Source organism: Pseudopodoces humilis, chromosome 10 (genome assembly GCF_049639895.1).
Source record: "Pseudopodoces humilis isolate 2021_Gansu_Grassland_sample_001 chromosome 10, ASM4963989v1, whole genome shotgun sequence".
Taxonomy (NCBI): Eukaryota; Metazoa; Chordata; class Aves; order Passeriformes; family Paridae; genus Pseudopodoces; species Pseudopodoces humilis.
In genome coordinates, this window is record NC_142209.1 from 1,551,311 (window position 1) to 1,569,140 (window position 17,830).

Here is a 17,830-nt window from a genome sequence, read left to right on the forward strand (position 1 = left end):
GATTTCCAACGTGATCACTTGGCTCTAGGAGCTGGGCCCACACTGTGCAGGACAGAAATATTTTGGTTTGCACACGTTAGGTTCTCCAGACTGCAGGTGGCCAAAAAAAAGAGCGATCAAACAGAACATGATGGATTTCTTTAAGTAAAGTACTCGCCCTGCCTCCCTCTCCCTGGTGTTCTGCCATTTTCAGCTTTTTGTCCTGATCACAACTGGGTGTTTTTTTCCCTTTAAAAATACCCACACAGGGAGAAAAAAAAAAATAAATCCAGCAGCAGTGCATACAATCACAGGCACAACTTACTCCAGTTTGGATTTGGGGCTTTTTTCCCTTGTGCTAGCTCAAATATTTTGGCTGGGTTTCCATTCATCCTCTGCCAGTTTAATTTTCACCTACACTTAGAAGAGATTTATTCCTCATTTCCTGCAACATGCTGTTTTAGACTATCAAAGCCCACTGTCAGACATCTACATATGCTCAGGGTGTCTCTGCAGCAAACACCAGGATGGGGATCTAAGCCACTCTACCAGAAGTATTTCTCATGACTGAGCTTCATTCTCCCATCATGGTCCAGCCTGGACCATGGAGTAGCTCTGCTGCCTTCAGTGGGGCTATTCCATGGCAAAGCCCATCTCAGCTTGGACACAAGTGCTGTTTGTCATAAATCAACCCCCTCCTCCCCCAAAACGTGAGAGGCAGGCAATGAGAAAGATCCTAATTTCCTCAGGATGCTTGTGGGGAAGAAATGCCCTTTGGGCTGCATCTCCTCTACTCTTCATGGAGATAGATAAATTAGGTCCTAATTAGGTCTCCAGAGCCCAGAGGGAGGAAAACAGGCAGGGAAAATGGCTGAGGTTACAGGAGAAGCCTTACTGGGCAGTGTTATGGGATCTTTGGTGGGATGCTCCCTGCTGAGACATCACCTGTGCTCGCTCAGAGAGACTTTATTTTTTTTTCCCTGGGGATACCCCTGCATGTTCCCAAGAGCCACATGAAGCAGTCTGACTGCAGAGGAGATCCTTGCTGTGTTCTGTGGAGCTGCCCCATGGGGAAAAATCTGCAAAAGAGTGTGGCTCCCTCCAGCACCACTTCTTTGGGCTTTCTCATGGGAGGGCATGAGCATTTTCATCCTTTCCCAGTGCTGCCCAAGGCTGCAGGGAAGAGCTCTGACAAGGCTGTGGCTGGAATTTCAATGCACAGCTCCACCTGGATGCAGCACAAACATCCTGAACGTTTTCAATGGATTTTATTTTGTTTAATAAAAAACACCAACCAAGCTTGCATGTATTTATATATATAAATATATACAGTATATATAAAACAAATGCATCTGGACAACGCCTTTCCCTGTGGCACAAACTGTAAGGCATAGAAAGGAGTGTCCTGACAGTCCTGTTCTTGAACTACAGAGAGATCCCCCTGCTACACTCCCCCTGCTCACACACCCACGTTGGCTTTTCTCTCTTCTTTGGCTTTTCCAGGCAGCAGTGCTGGGAATACTCAACAAAACAATGGAGCTCTGCAGAGCCCAAGGAGGTTTTCCAGGCAACTCAGACAGCAGGAATGCATCTTGTTGCATTAAATGGGCTTCTCACAGACTGATAGGAATGTGCTGCCTCTGTGGCACAAGGGACTGGAGGGATTGGGTGGATATCATGGGAATTGGTGACCAAACAAATTCTTCTTCTAGGGTGAGCTGGGGCAGCGGGGAGATGAGCAAGCTTTGCATCTCAGCATGTGGTGGTGGGACTTGTCCATGGGCTGAGATTGGCAGAGGTTTCTTTTTGCAGTCCCGTACAAAAATGGAAACCAGCAAGGGTGAGACTGTCCTTTACTGAAGAAGCTCGTAGTATATTGAGCAGAAGCAATAAACCCGACGATAACAAGAAAAAAAACAAAACGGTGGCATTATCCCAAAAAGGAAGGAGGAACCTCATCACTCACAGGTTCTGTTTGCTCCCCGTGTTCAGTTCTGGGTAAGGGTTGGCTTTTTTTTTAATTCTTTTTTTTTTTTTCTCTTTTCTTTTTATTGTTTTTTTTTGTTGTTGTTCTCTTTTTCTTTCTTTTTTTTTTTTTTTTATTTTTCATTTTTCCTTTCAGCACAGACAAGCCGCGAAGCAGGACAGGTGCTGTTGTGTCTTCTCCTTCTGCAAAAGCAGCTGCCTGCAGTTGTTAATTGACTGTGGGCACCTGATTCCTCTGTAAACTATATTCCTTTGCCTTCAGTCTCAGGTTGGCAATACTGTTGGCCATGTTCATGCCCTGTGCTGGGCTGGCGTTGGTACACGTGGCAGAGTAGGTGGCCATGGCACTGAGGGATGGAAAGACAAACATCACATCAGACATGACCTCCAAACCACAGCAGAAATCACCAGAAGAGCCTAAACCCTGGTTTTTTTCCACACCAGTGGGGTGCACTTCTGCTGTCAGCAGGGAGTTACCACTGCCCTTTATTTAACACCCCTTTATTTAACGTTTTTCCCCTGCAGCTCACTCACCCAGCACCAAAGCTGCTTGAAGTCAACAGGAAAAATTTCCACCTCCTGTTTTCTAACCCAAAAAAAGGTTTGCAATGAGGTCAGCCTGCCAGTTAGACCATTGTCCTTAAAAGTATTCCCACTGGAAGCAATGTCTTTTTGATGAGACCAATTGCTGGTTTTTACAGCCTGTGAAATCACGTCACTTCTGAAACACATGTTACATTAAAGAAACACTCTGGGAAAAAAACCGTCTCAACAATTGTGATGTTTTCTGGTTTCAGCCATTTGGAATGAGAATTTCCACATTTTTTTCCCCCCCCTCAAAACTTCAGCTGATTATAAAGAGCATGTCCTAAAGGCTGAAGGAAAAAACCCAAAACATAAACCGCTTTTTCTCCCTTCAAACCGCAACTTTATTCATGAAAAACATCACTTCTGACAGCAGAGGCTGAACAAAGATCTCAGACTCCTTTCTTATCCTACCAAAAAAATCTGCAAAGCTGCTCTCCAGACCACTGGAAAACTTGTTTAATCCATGTGTCCCATGGGTTTCTGTGAAAAGCAGCTCCCTCCACTGCCAACTCCCCAAAACCCAGCATAATATTTGACTTGCTGCATTTCTTTACAGGTCAAAATCACCACATGAACGAGAGGTGCCCATTTAAGAGAGTGTTCAGGAGGAAACCCCAAATGCTGTGCTGGAGGCCAGCTCAGCTCTGCTGCTGACCTTTTCCATCTGCCTGCTCGGGTGGCTCACAGCTGAGACTGGGAAATGCTCTGCACCATCCACAGACCAAAAAAAAAACCAAGAAGGGTTGGGTTTTTTGCCTTTTTCTGTATTTTTTTTTAATAAAAAATAAAAATCCTTCCAGCATTGACCTCCACAACTGGAAATGCCTTTGCAACAGCAAATGTCCCTGCAGGGACATGGGCACCTGCTGCACAGATCCAGGCTGGAGCTGTGCCTGCTCAGCCCGAGGTTCTGCTGGCATTTCTGACCTCCCAGGAGTTCATTTCCCACCCAGTGCTTTGTGAATCCTCAGTCTGCAGGAGATCCAGAGCAGGGAATATCTGTGTTTCATCAGCACCCAGAACATGTGGAGATGTGTTTCTGGAGCTCTTCACCAGCTGCATCCCCTCAGCTCCCTCTCCATGCCTGGGCTGGCTGCTCTCCTCACCCCTAGGTCAGCAGCAATGGGAGAAGTCAAGTGCTGCCTGCCTTCCCAAAGCCCCACAAGAAGTAAAGGTGGTGGCTACTTAAGCCCCCAGGCCCATCTGTTTCCCCAGGGTGCATCTCTCCCATGTTTTTGAGCTGGAAGAAATTTGGAGACCTTCAAGGGGAGTTTTCAGTCAGGGGTGTAAACTGTCCCCATCCAAAACCAGGTTGCTGGCCAAGTCTGGGCTGAAACTCCTGGGAGCCTCTGGCTCCCAGGTCCCCAGAGGTGTGGGGAAGATGATTTCACTTACTGATGACATGTGAAATCCCTGCTAAACTAAAAATCTTCAGAAGTGCTTTCTTTCAGCAAGTTATTCCACAGGAAGGCTGTGTCCAAACACCAGAGTATCTTGAGGATTGCTCCAGAGACTCTCCAGGCTCTAATAAGGGTTGAAGTCACTCTGTTGCCCCCTCCCTCCACCCCATTCAGGCAGAGAAAAATCTCCTTCTTCCACTCAGCTGTCTGCTTTCATGAAACACAGAGGAGCATCATGTTTCTGAGGCCTAAAATCCTTCTTTCAAATAAGGTTTTCAGTGGCCTGTGGAGTCAAAGGTTGCTGGAGTGGAAGTGTGGGCTGCCAGTCTTGTTTTTCTAGGAACCTATGCTAAAAAATACCTAAGAAAAACATTTTTTCAACTTCAAAAAAAAATAATAGCATCTACTTGGCTCTCTGTGCCACAGAGATCTGCAAATAGCTTCGGCTGACCTGTGGCTGAATGTATTTGGAGAATAAACACAAGGATTGAAAACTTTTCCTGGATCTAAGAGTAAAACCAGCCCTGGGCACGCAGCTCCAGGAGTGGCTGTTAATCAGGGGCTGGTACAGCACTGCTGGGAAGATGGGGAGGGGGCAGAGGGCCATGCAAACACTCCACATGGATGAAGGGTTTTAGTATTATTTCACCAAGGGTCCAACATTTTAATGACCTTACTCACTGCAAAGCTTTCATGAGGCTGTGACAGCCCAGCCCTTTCAGATGAATGGGGTGAGATGATCAGTATGATTAGATGATCAGTAGGATTAGGAAACCTGGGGAGCATGGAGAGCCTGAGGAGCCTGTGCATCCCACAGAGTGGAAAGCAGCTGCTCTGCTCCTCTTCCAGTGGGAGGGTGGCACTCCAGCCTGCTCTGATGTGTGAGCTGTAAATGTCTTTGCTGAAACATCTTGGCTTCAGGTAAGGGGAAGATGCATCGTGGATAGGCACAGCCTGGACCTGAGGGGCTGAAAACCCATCCCTGAGGCTGTCCCTTCTGCCCTGTTCTCATCAGCACATCCCAGGGGCTGCAAGTGACCTCAGACAGCACTTCCCAGGGTCTTCTCCTAGCAGAGATTATGAAGCCCCCGGGTAAAGAACATCTTGGGAGGGATGAGCTCTTTTCCAAAGTGTGAGAGGTAGAAATGAGCATTCAGCAGGGATCTGGAACTGTGACCAGCGCAGTCTCACTGGGGTGGGGAAGGAACTCACTTCCCTTCGCCTCTGAGAATGCTGTACCAGGGAACTCTTCACAGGGAGAAAGCCTGAACCCCAAAAAGAGGGATTTTGACAGAGAGCAGTCCTCAGAAAAAATCCAAAGGATAAGGGCCATTTCTAAAACGAAGCTGGTGGCCACCAACAGCATCCTTTTCCATGTCTGGAGTGGGTGGATCTATGACTCTTCTGGAGATACAGGGTGGATGAGGAGGACCCCACAGAACTGAAGCAACGGGAAGAGCACGTGTTTGCAGCTCTTACTGTGCAAACACTGCTGGGAGCAGAAAGAGGGTCAAGGTGGCCGGGTAAGAGAGGTCCTGTGCGTGCTGTGGCTCCTGGAAGGCAGTGGGAAACTGGCAGTGACCAGGCCAGATGAACAGGAAGAAATCCAGCCACAGGCTTCATGGTCCTGACCAACAATGAAGCCACTGTGCTAAAAACCACCCGCCAACCTCCTTTTTAACTGCCTGTGAGCCAGCTGGCTCCCAGAAACCAACACATCCTGTGGATCTTGTGTCCACACCCAGCTCCTGCAGAGCCAGGAACGGCACAGAGAGGACAGGGAGGCCTGTGATGTGCACGGACATCCCAGATCCTCTGAGACTGGGCTTGCCACATCCGTGGCTCCTTTCCTGTCATCCCTTGAGCAGCACTGACCACAGGAGGTGGGCACTGAACACCAGTCTGTCACCTGGCCCTTAATGCAGGCGTGGCATTCACACACACGCTTGCGCTCAGGCAATAGAAACTGCTCACCTGAATAGAAACTGAGAGCACTGCTCCACATGGATGAAGTGAGTTCCCAGCTTTTCCTGGCACCCCAAGCAGTGACTGCCACGGGACAGCCACGGAACTCCCTCTTCTGGCCACTGTGTGGTGGCTGAACCTCCCCGAGTGCTCTGACCTCCCCTCCCCTGGGTCTGTGTCCCACAGAAAGGTTTCCTCCTTGCTATAAACTAGGGAAAACCTTCTGCTTCCATGGATTTCTACCCGAGCCTCTCTGGAAATTTCCTGAATTGCAGAGAGAGACCCCCAATAAAAACAACGATGCCGAGCTGGGACCACACTGCAAAACCAGCAGTGAGACGGGGTGGGAAGAGCTGAGGAAAACCAGTGTGATGGTCAGACTGCTGTGTGCTCCAGCTGTCCCGTGTGGGTACATCAGAGCTGGCCAAGGGCCACTTCTGGGATGGCCCAGCGGGGTTACTCACTTACCTGTAGGGCGAGGCGGTCCCCCAGGAGAGATAGTCGGTGGGTCTCGGAGCGGGGCGAGGTACTATGGGCTGCTCCACGGCCGTCACGTCCCCTGAGTAGGATTTGAGCAGAGAGGCGTTCTTGCTGGCCAGCATGGCCCTCTCGTTCCGGCGGAACTTGGCTCTCCGGTTCTGGAACCACACCTGGAGCGGGGAGAGCACAGAGCCACCAACCCTCACAGCCGGCTCTGCTGTGGCACCCGCCCCATCCCCTGTGCCCTGCAGGCTCTGTGGAAGCTGGCTGCTTCCCAGGGAACCCTAAGGATGAGATAACCCTCGTGCCTGCTCTGGCTGAGGGACACGGGTGTCCTGTGCGGAAGGCAGCGAGGCCTGGCGGCGCTGTACAACCCACCCCGTTCCACCGCCTGCTTTGGCCCTCAGAAGGTGCAGGCCTGCAAGCTGAGAGCTCAAGACAACATGAGCCTGCTTTGGCCCTCAGAAGGTGCAGTCCTGCCAGCTGAGAGCTCAAGACAACATGAGCAGCCTGAGCATCCAGCACCTGGGCCTCGAACGAGCCGTACGGACACATCTGACCGGGCAGGCGGCAGATCGGGCCTGGCACTCTCCCTCAAGGCATGGTGCTGCAGTGAGCCAGGAGCTTGGTGACCCTCGTGTGCCACACAGGCCTCAAGGATTTCTGCTGCCTCGCTGGAGTGGCCTGATGATCCCCCAGGGGAGGGGGGAAGCTGTGGGATTACCTGAACTCTGGCTTCAGTGAGGTTGACTCTGCGTGCAAGGTCTTCCCGTACGAAGGCATCGGGGTAGTGTGTCCTCTCAAACACCCTCTCTAGTGCCTGCAGCTGGCTGCTGTTGAAGGTAGTCCTGTTCCTCCTCTGCTTTCTTTTCTTCTTCTCTTCTGAGTTCAGCTGATCATCTAGGAGAGACAATAGGGGATGTTAAAAGTGAGAAAGCTACCAGCCCGCGGCCACGGGGTGAACGATCTCCATGGATTCCAGAGGGAAGGGGCTTAGGAAGGGGCTTGCACAATTCCAACCCCACACGTTAACCACGCTGTGTTAGTCCCCACATGGAGAGGAGGTGGAAAGGGCACTGACCCCAAGCATTTATTTTTCAATTCCACCATGTAAGATTTAAACCAGCACTCTCAAGCTACCCCAGGTCTCAGCTTCCTTATCTCCAAAAAGCAGCACAGAAGCCCAAAATGCATCTCCCCACTCCTGACAACTCCAGAAATCTTTTCTGACGGCAAAGAATCAAAAAACCCTGTTCCCTTGGCTTCGAATTTCCAAGGACTGCTCTTACTGGGATGTAATGCAGCTCTCTGGGCATAATGAAATTCCCAGATTCCCAGACATAAGAGCATGTTGGACATTGTTAGTGAGGAGCAGTTGTGCCCTCTGCAGCATCCTCCTCGCCTTGCTGAGCCCAGCAAGGTGTTGAACAATCACCCAGAAGAGCACATACCGCTTTGTACCTGGTTTGCATCTACTCAGAAATTAATCAATGCATCTGGATCTCGCCAGTATGTGTTGGGGTGCCACCAAAAAAATCCACGTTACCCTGGGGGGTGGGCATCTGAGCCAATATTCATGTCAGCATCAAAGTGTATCAATCCCTGAATCCATCAAAATTCATCAAAAAAAATCAGATTCTAAGTTTGTCAGTGCACACCTTGGCCCAGGTGACAGTGTCACCACTGAGAGTGCCAGGGCTTGACCTGCTTTGCACAGATGGTGAAGGCCCCCTCAACGCTCCCTCCTTTTGCCATGCACAAATATGACAGCCCCCCCTTATCCCCCTCTTCTCCAGGGGGTATGTAAGGCACAGGGAAGGGCTGACAAGGACATTTAAGTCTGCAGTTGTTGTCCTCACCACCTGTTTGTGCTGCTTCCCGCAGCCCATCTGGTACCAGTTACTGCACCTGAACACCTCTGGAGCAAGGCCCATCCATTTGGGAACAAAAGGACATTCCTCTTAAATTAAAGTAGGGTTTTCAAATTCCTTTCAGGTTTACAGTGCCTCAATTCTCCTCCAACAGCCTGATGAGCCCCACAAGGCTTCTCTCCAGCCTGGGGACTCCTGGGTGCAAAAACACGCCCTTGGTTTTCCCATATCTGAGAGGAAGTGTTTGGAGACCACTTTTAACAGGCAGGCTGAGTTGTAAAGCTGAGCTGGGAAGGGACTGGCAGAGGCAGGAATGTGCAAGAAAAACAAAGGCACGCAGGAATTAAAGCTGGGCCACAGGTGGATCTATCAGCTCAGGTTGGGGGAAGCAGGGCAGTGCAGCAGAGGGATGGGATTTAACTGCAGAACCCCCTGCACACGTTTCTCCCTCCTGGGGGGTTTAACACCATCAAAGGGTCCATCCCCTATAAAAAAGGAGAAAAACCCTGCATGTCCCTCTCTTGACTCATCATCAAACCCTTCTCAAAAGGGGTCAGCTATTTCCCCCTGGCTCTGCTGGCGAATTTCGACATGGCTGTGCTGCTGTGCACCACACAACACACAGCAAACGAGCCTCAGGGCACAGGAGTCCCTCCAAATGCCACAAAGATTGCGAGACCAGCTGCTGGAGAGGCCAAAGACAACACGGCCTCCTCTGGAGTTACCCATTTCAAGCTATTTTCTAATCTAAACCCTGAGTAAGAACAAATCAATAAAAGCCTTTGGGACCCCTTCAGAATCCCATGCAGGCCTCTGAAGCCTCAGTTTCTCCCCTGAAGACAACACCTGGCTGGAGGGAACACGAGCCCGTCTGGCTGGATCCTGTGTGACAGCTACACATGAGGAAGGGTGAGCACATCCCTCTGGGGAGCAAGAAGAAGGGCCAAAGTCTTATAAAACACCGCAGAACAAGAATTCCCCCTGCCAAGCACGTTAACACAATTTGCCTGGTTTCCTCCCGGCGTAAAGCGAGACGCCGGTGATTCACAGCTCACCTCATAATTACTGAGCCCAAAAATAGCCGGGCCCAGGGACGGAAAAGTGTCCGTGCTGGGTGACTCATGGCTGGGTCACTGCTGGCTAAAGCACCCCCAGACTGGGCTGGCACGGAGCAGGGATGTGAGGCACCCCCTTTTTCCAGGACAGAGCTGCATGGAGGTGACAGCGAAGCACCACAAGGGAGGATTGGAATTTTGGGATCTCTGGAACGGCGCGAAATCCCAAATGTCTGCAGGAGTTGATTGGGTAGCAGGGGGAAGAAAAAAAATAATTAACAGGATATTAATCCAGAGCAGCATGGGGATGGAGAATCCTTGTGTCTTGCCTGGTTACAAACTGCTGATGAGGGACTGCACACACCTAAACCCCGGCCTGCCTGCAAATGTCACCTTGCTCACAGTGCTCCCCAGCTGCCTCCAGCGTGTCAGCAGGGTGTTTCTTCTTCTCTGACATTATTTCTTTATCAGGAAACAACGCTGAGCACTGAAAAATGGTGTTCCTAAACAGTGCTGACAGCACTGGTGACTGGAGTCAGCAGAAACGGAGAGGAAAACAGCTCCAAAGCTTCTTAGGTAGGTCAGAAGTCTTTCGTCAACGCTCTTCTAATCAGAAAAATTGTATTACATGCAGTGTTCTCAAAAGCTGAGCAGCTTGGAAATGTGCCTCGCTGAGAGACTGAAATGTTCTCCTCTCAGGAATCCAATGCTGGAAAATCTGGGAATTTCATTGCCAGACCCCAACCTTCCATGCTGGGCTGGGGGACCGCGTTTCCTGTTTCCACATTTGCATTTTCCTGTGTTGTTTCTACATTCCCCCATAACATGCCAGTTCTGGTGTCATACACAAGTGCACCAAAGCGTTTTCAAGTGCTCCTAAATGATCCAGCATGAAACATCCTATTCTTCCTCCCTCTTGCAGTGAGGCAGATCCACACTTGCATTAAAAACAAACAAAACACAGTTGAGAACTAAAAGCCTATGTAGAAGTTTCAAGATTGGTATTTTTTTTTCCATCAATACTTGCAACCACAACATATTTTAGATTTCCAGTTTGCAGGAATGCTTGTGCATACTTGCATTCATTCCAGGTCAGAACAAAAGCTAATTTCCAGATGGGATTTACATTGAGTGGGCAGTTTGGAAAAGTTTTGACCAGTTCTATTAAGCCCAGAACCAGCTATTATAGTTCATTAATTGGATCTGAATCGAAAGTAAACAATTGGATTTAATTGAGGGAGGGACAAAGACACTTAACCACAGTATAATGTATAGTAAGGCAGGAAAGATTTGTCACATCAGTTATAGAAACTGTAAACTGAGAAAGGATTCTGGGAGGAAAATAAGGAATCGCATTTTATCACCTTCAAACAAGAAGCTCATGTTTGAGCACAGATTTAAGAACAAGCAAGACTAATGGTCTCACAGTGAAAAAAATAATAAACTATAACTTAAAAAGGCAACAACTCAAAACTCTTAAAATACAAAAAATGCCACAAACCAGAGAAAGTTTCTTTCAGATCAGCAGAGAAAGAAAGGAAAAGGGAGAACAGAAGGGAAAGGAACGGGGCTTTTTATTTGGTTTAAACTTAATTCTCATGAAACTTGAATAGAAATATTTCTGGGTGTTCCCCCAGCTCTGGACAGGCTCCTCTCCCCAACATCAACCATCCAGTTTATAGCCCATCAAACACTCCCAGTCCAGTTTTACTCATGCTCTGCTTTGCTTTTGATTCATTACATCCCTCCAAAACATCGCAAGGCTTTGTGTGCAGGGCAGCTTTGTCAATAAAGCTGCTTGGCACCATAAAAAAAATAATAAATCCAAACCCAAAACCCAGACCCAGAAAGTTTAATCGAAGCGAAAACAAGGCTCCAAGCAGAGGAATGGGAGCATACAAAATCCACGCAGTTTTTATCTGTGACTACAGGTCAGACTATAGAGATTTTTGAACCATCATTTTCCTCTCGTTACACAACACCAGCTGAGTTTTTTTCCTGACCTCTGCTGTTTATTTGTTTTGTTTTGTTTTTTTTCTGCACTATCTTAATGTTTAAATTATTTCAATTACACAGAAAATTCAAGTATCCCAAGTTCTAGGCTTGTTAAGAGCCCCAGGAACACAGAGAAAAAAAGAACATAACAAAGAAACAGATGCTCTATTTCCTTTAAGAGCCATCTCTTGTGATCATCTCGCAGTCAGGTTCAAGTTTTGCACACAAATAATAAGTTGTTCTGTGTATGAGCACGAAGCTTCAGAAAGGCGGCACCAAATTTTTCATACCAACACTGAGTTTTAATATTAAACAGAAAAACATGAATATTTTTAGCGTTACCCACGGGGTTATGGCAGCTCCTCTCCGAAGTGTCTGCAATGTGGAACCTATCAGGGTGATTTTTAGCTGCCTGCACACAAACAATTACAGATCATTACAGAGCTGTGAACGGCTGCTGCGTGGATAAAGCCCTGCCCTGGCTCTCCTGTTGCACTTGGCTCTGCCTGCCAGGACCTGCTGAGGTCCTGTACAGCCACAGCATCACTAATGTGAAGGATGAAACCCTCGTGTGTGGCTTGGGCAGAGGGACCTCCCACCTGCACCGTGGCCAAAGGAGACATTCCCAGGTGGGATTCGAGGCACAGCACACTCAGTGGCTCTTGCCACCTGCAATGAGGTCTTGGGGTTGTCACCTTCCAGCTGGAGAGTCTACAGATGCCTCCAAGCTCCTGAAAATAGTTTCCAGCATGCAAACAGTCTTCACCCAAACTCACCAGGCACTGGGCACTTGAGTGCAGAGGCTTTCCTCGTGCTCTGCTCTGCGCTTTTGTGGGTCTGCAGGGATCGGGTCCCATTAAAACCCCAACCTGTCCTGCTCCTGACCCATAGACAGGGCAGCAGGAGAAGCCAAGAGCCCTGTGCTAAGGCAGATGTAAGCCAGAACTCCTTTCCAGGGTGCTTTCAGCTCTGGTGCTCTGCCTCTCATCTGGTGGCAACCTGTGGAGCACATGGGCAGTTACGGCAGCTAAGATGTGAGCCTTCCCTAACCGTGTCAGAGTTCCCACTTGCTGGAGCTGACAGAAGAAATTACATTTGGGGGGGGAGAAAAAAAAAAGAGTAATCATGATCCCATGGAAATCCAGAGAGTCTCCCTGGGAAGATTTAACATTAAATGTTAATTATTGGGAGAACAACATTTGCAGGGGCAGAAGTTTACATCCTCCTCCAGAAATTGGTACAAAGCCATGGAAAGTCCCCCTACATCCCACAGACCAGTCTGAGCTCTGCTGCAACAGTTCTGCTTTTTTATTCACTAGGGTTTTCCTTCTGGGCATCCTGCAGCTCATAAGGCACATGGCTCAGTCCTGCTCTTCTAACAAGCCTTTCCGACGGGTCTCGGGGTCAGAGCGTTCCCATAATACAATAAGCACTGTATGGATCTCATAAGCTCCAAGGCACAGTATGTTATGTGTTTGGAATTCCTTGTATGCCTTTATACTTTGTTTTACATATTGTAATTTTTATATGCATTACCACATTGATCCTTGGAAAATTAATTTCAAAAAAAACCCCAAAAAACCCAAAAAAAACACACCCCAAAAAAAACAACACACATAATCAAAAGCAAACACATGTATTTAAAAGCCTGCCAGCGGCAAATCATGTTCTGTGAGGCTGCAGTTTGTAACTGACAAAGAGACCAAACCACCAGGCCGTGGCGGAGATCCAGCGGTGTGGATTGAGCAGGCTCGAGAGGGGACGGGATCTGAGGGGGCCAAATTCCCCCCTGTCCCTCTTTAGATCAGCCCCACACTGCAGGACCCGTGACAGAGGAGCAGAAATGAGCAGCAGCAGCAGCCAAACTCCACCACCGCCACACCCCGAATGTCCCAGCACGGCACCGAGCTGCCAGTGCCACCTCCAGACCTTCCTGAGAGCCACTCAGCCCCACAGCCCCTCTGTCACCGCTGGCCTCAGCTCTGGATCAGTGCTTGGCACCGTGTGAGCCCTGTTTTGCATCAGGGGATGGACATCCAACACCTCTTCCCATCAGCTCCCCTTCCTGTCCTGATGTTTCATCTTAGGAATGGCATTGATTCAGCACAGATCAAACTTCCCACCCTCTGCCCTGTCCCATCGGTATCTTCACACTCCCAAAGGTGCCTCTCTACGTTCTGGATCCCCTCCCTGCCCCAGCTCATCCCAGAAAAAAACAAACATAATAAAATTTTCTCCTCTCTTGCCCAGCATCCTTTCCCTTCCCTTCTCCACAAACTCAAAAAGCCAAGCTGTGGGACACTGCCCCCTTTCATGCACGAGTGGTGTCTCCAAACCAGCACATCAGCTCCGAGCGTCCTCTTAACTCTCTGAACTTGACCGTGCAATTAACACTTTCCAGGCAGGAGCAGACTGAAGTGTCAGGAAGGCAAATATCCACATCCCCCTGGATACACCCCACAAGCTGCCTCAAAGACAGAGGCAACGAGCACCACTGCAATTAGGACAGCTTACTAATTTATTTTCCACACTCATATCCCCCTGGAGTGAGCTCCACGTTATGCAAAAGGCACACGGTGTTATTTCCACCTGCTCTCCTGTTGGATTTTCCTTCTCCTCATGTACAGAAGTGATTCCCTATAGCTTGCCACAAATCATGAACAGGTAGAAGCCATGAAGTGAAGATCTGGCACTGCATGCCCACCTAACTCTGGGCAACACCGCTTTTAATAAATTTTTTCTTGCCTTTAGAAAAAGGGGCAAAAAATCCTCATGAACTTTAGCTAGAAAAGCCTTCATGTAAGGAAAATCAGGTATTTTTGCAACAAGATGACTGGTGTAAAAATATAAAGGGGGTGGGGGAAGAAAAAAGAAAGGGTTTTTGTCAAGACAGAGAAGAGCTGCTTTGGGGGAGATTTTTTTCCAGCCCATACATCCATTGCAGATGAACCACTTGGCATTTCAACTGGCTCACTTCCAGACTTCCAGAGTCTGCAAACGCTCCCCAGCAAGCTCCTCTCACAGGGAAAAGCTGACTCAAGCTGAGTGGCTCCATGAATGTCTCTGCACATCCAGGTCCCCAGCGTGCTGCTGAGAAGTGCCATTATCCAACAGCCATCCCAAGCGGATCTGGAAATTCACTTGGACGGCTTTTTTTGGTACGCGGGACCCGCGCAAACAGACTGACGATGACCAGTGGGATGCACACGCCAGCTGGCTCCTAGGACAGGCAGGAACACTTCTCCCAATGGATATTTCATCTGTGTATTCCTGGAATATCCAGGACTGCAAACAGCATGGCACGGAATGGCCGTGCCAGGACCACAGGGCGCCACGGCCCGGCGAGAACACGGGAATGAGCTCTCCAAAGGCTGTGCTCCCCTTTCATTAGCATCCAAGAACAAATGTGTTTCAAGGAAATTGGATCACCACCACCCCTTCCCGAGCAAACCGAACTGGAGCCGCTGCAAAGCTTCGCTTCGAAATCCATTTTTTTTACCGCTAATGGATTTTATGGGTCCCTCTTGATCACAACTGGAAAAATGATGGCATCCAAGGTCCAGAAATAACATAACCTGAGCCTGGTTCTCAGCATCCAGCCCACCTGCTTTTTGCAAGGGCTGAGCATCCCATCCAGGAGCACCCTCCTTGAGTTAGGGATAAAGCCCCTGAACAGCTGCTGCAGGAGGCCAAGGGATCTGAGCATGTAGGGCCATTTCAAACCAACGTTCTCCATCCCAGGTCCAGAGTGAAAACCCGCTCTTCTAAGGAGAAGGGACAAGGAGATGGGATGAGGCTGCTGCTGGTGTCTGGGAGATTTTTGTTGGACACAGGGACATCCAGCAAAACAGGAAGGCAGATGGGACAGACCAGGATGCTCCATGCCCCAGCTCTGCAGGATGCAAAGGGAAAAGCAGGCTCAGACCCACCTCCATCCTTCGCCTCTTCTGGACGGCGAATGCATTTCACATTAGCTGATAAATTGCTTCATCTTATGTTTCTTAGCCTGCTGGAATGATGAATATTTTGGAATGTGTTTTGAATGGTTCCTCGCCAGAGTCGAACAATCATCCAGAAATCTGAAATCAAAAAGCCCTGTCTTTCCAGAGTTCACCGCAGTTGGAAAAGCACAACTCCCAGCAGAGGAGGAGAAATAATGATTATGAGAGTTCCTGTGAATTGAGGCACACAAGGGATATGCTGGAAATGACAATCCTTAATATGGAGTAATAATTTTTGCCTCCAGGTGATGAATATATTATAGGATATCTGTTTATTCCTGCCCTAACTCTGCCTGAAATGTCAGGTACTCTAACCTGGAGGATCAGACAATTTAGGGGACCTGTGCAGAAACGTGGGATATCTTGGTCACAAAACACTGCTTTTGGTCTGGTGCAGGGTTAGCAGACAGCTGCTCTAGCAAAACTTAACACAATTTAAACCTTTTAAAGGGCTCAGTGAATCACACCCACTGCCAGACCAGCCACATCCTCACCTAACACAGGAATATCCCAAGACCAGCAAAAGGTTGGATGGCTCACCCAAATCGGCTCACGTGGATCTTCAGCCACCAGGCAGTGAGGGCTGAGCCAGCTCAGCACAAACCCAAAGCCTGGATGGAAAGTCTCCACGGATAAAGGAGACCAGAAGTGGTCTGGTCTCACTGGAGCAGCTCCAAGAAATAAGCTTTTCTCTCCCCCATAGAGATGGGCTGTCTAGACACATTGGCAAGGCTGTGCTGTCAAATTTGCAGTGCTGCATCCTTCTCATATCCAGCCTGTCAAATACAGCAAATTCCTGTCCCCCAGCCTGTTAGCATGGGCATTTTTTCAAACTTCCTAGTGTTACTCATGTCCAGAAATGCCATTATGTTTAAGGGAGAAGTTTTTAAACAGATTTCTCCACACACGCAGGAAAACATCTTATGATTTTCTTTATTAACCCTCTGGTAAAATAATTTATTATTTCATTAGATTTTTTTTTGCTAACAATTAAAGTAAAAATAAAATAAATCGAGTACAAAGTGTTTTTAAGCCAAGAAACACTGCTATGTGAATATGAATTGCAATGGAAATGTAGGAAAAGATGTTCTCCGAATAATAAAAGTACTACTCAGCAAAACTTTTGGGAGCTAAGTGATGTTTTTCACTGGAAAAACAATGTTTGAGAATACTTAGAGAGAGCCTAGCCTCAGGACCACATTCAACAATGTATGGAATTGGAGATTTAAACCTATTCACATCAAAGCCACCCTGAAATAATCAAATTACCTTCCACCAGATTCAGGACTGGAGGGGTGATTAGTGTGATTTACACAGATTTTTTCATTGTCAGCGGTCCTTCAAGCAAGCTACAGGGATGTGTGCCAGGGCTAGTGAAGGTCAAAAAGCACAAGAAAATTCCATATGGCCCTGGAGTAGAGGTGGACAATCGACCGTGTCTTTGCTCATAACTCATCCAGCAGAACCGTGCTTAGAGGGGTGCAGACAAAAAGCAAATCACCTCCAAATAAATCCCAAGTGGGATGCACTGGCATTACATTCCTGCTGTTGACCTTCACAGCACAGAAAATAAGGTAACAGCAGGTTTTGTTAAACCGTTTTCAGCATGTGGTATAAAGGTACATAGAGCAGCTGTTTGATTTCAGCTGCAGGCACAAATGATAGCTGGTGTGTTTGGGAGTCCTGCAGTGCCATTTCCCAGCCACTGCCAGTGCCAGCAGGGCACAGAGCCTCAGATCACCCACTGCTGCAGTGCAGACCCTCCCTCAGCCTCGCTGACCTACTGACCCACAATCCCACACCTGGAATTTAGATTCACACAGAAGAATCCATGGGATGGTCTTTCTCTCTGCTTCACCAGCAGCATCCCTCAAGGAGGCTTCTGAAACCACCTCATCCCTAGGAAAGAAAGCTCAGCTGCTCCTGGCAGCTCACAGAAACCTCAAGAGCCTTCAGTTTCACTTAGGAAATCTCTGTCAACCTCTCTGGTCGTGTCAGCAAGGGTGCAGGTGGTTCCCTGTCAGGGATGCCTCCTCCTTCTCCCTCTTCCTCATGCAGCTCTCCACACATCTCCCAGAACAGGGGAGCAGGGCTGAACGCCTTCTCTGGCCAGCCCCAGGGCCCAGCCAGGTGCTGGACATGCTGAGCTGAATCCAGTGAGCAGCTGTGAGGCTCCTGGCCATGGGCCACCACTAGCCCAGATGTCTATAGGCACATCCTCCACACCCCTGGCCACTCACACCAACTCTCCAGGCTCCTCTGGGGTCACAGAAATTGAATTCCAGCATGGGAATCCATCAGTGTCCTGATGTGCCAACAGCTGGACAGAGCCTGGATGTTCTGGTATGGGTCAGCAGCAAATGTCCTTCCACCCCAGGCACGGGGGACACGCCAGAGTGGTGCTGGGTGGACTGAAACATCCCCCACACAGGTCCTGGAACATGCAAAATGTTACACAAGGACCACTGCCGTGCGGTGTGGCGTAACAAAGAGCACCCAAAGAACCCCAA

At 48.7% G+C, this 17,830-nt stretch overlaps 1 protein-coding gene across 1 annotated transcript in view; it reads right to left on the minus strand.

The window, feature by feature from the left end:
- Nucleotides 1-1,228: 1,228 nt before the first annotated feature.
- Nucleotides 1,229-17,830, minus strand: part of PRRX1 (paired related homeobox 1) — a 35,789-nt gene continuing 19,187 nt past the window's right edge. Inside the window, exons 2-4 of the mRNA XM_005528668.3 lie at nt 7,123-7,298; nt 6,387-6,568; nt 1,229-2,312 (exon numbers count right to left, since the gene is read on the minus strand). Of these exons, the coding sequence (XP_005528725.1) occupies nt 2,174-2,312; nt 6,387-6,568; nt 7,123-7,298 (497 nt within the window). The 3' untranslated portion in view covers nt 1,229-2,173. The remainder of the gene's footprint in view (nt 2,313-6,386; nt 6,569-7,122; nt 7,299-17,830) is intronic.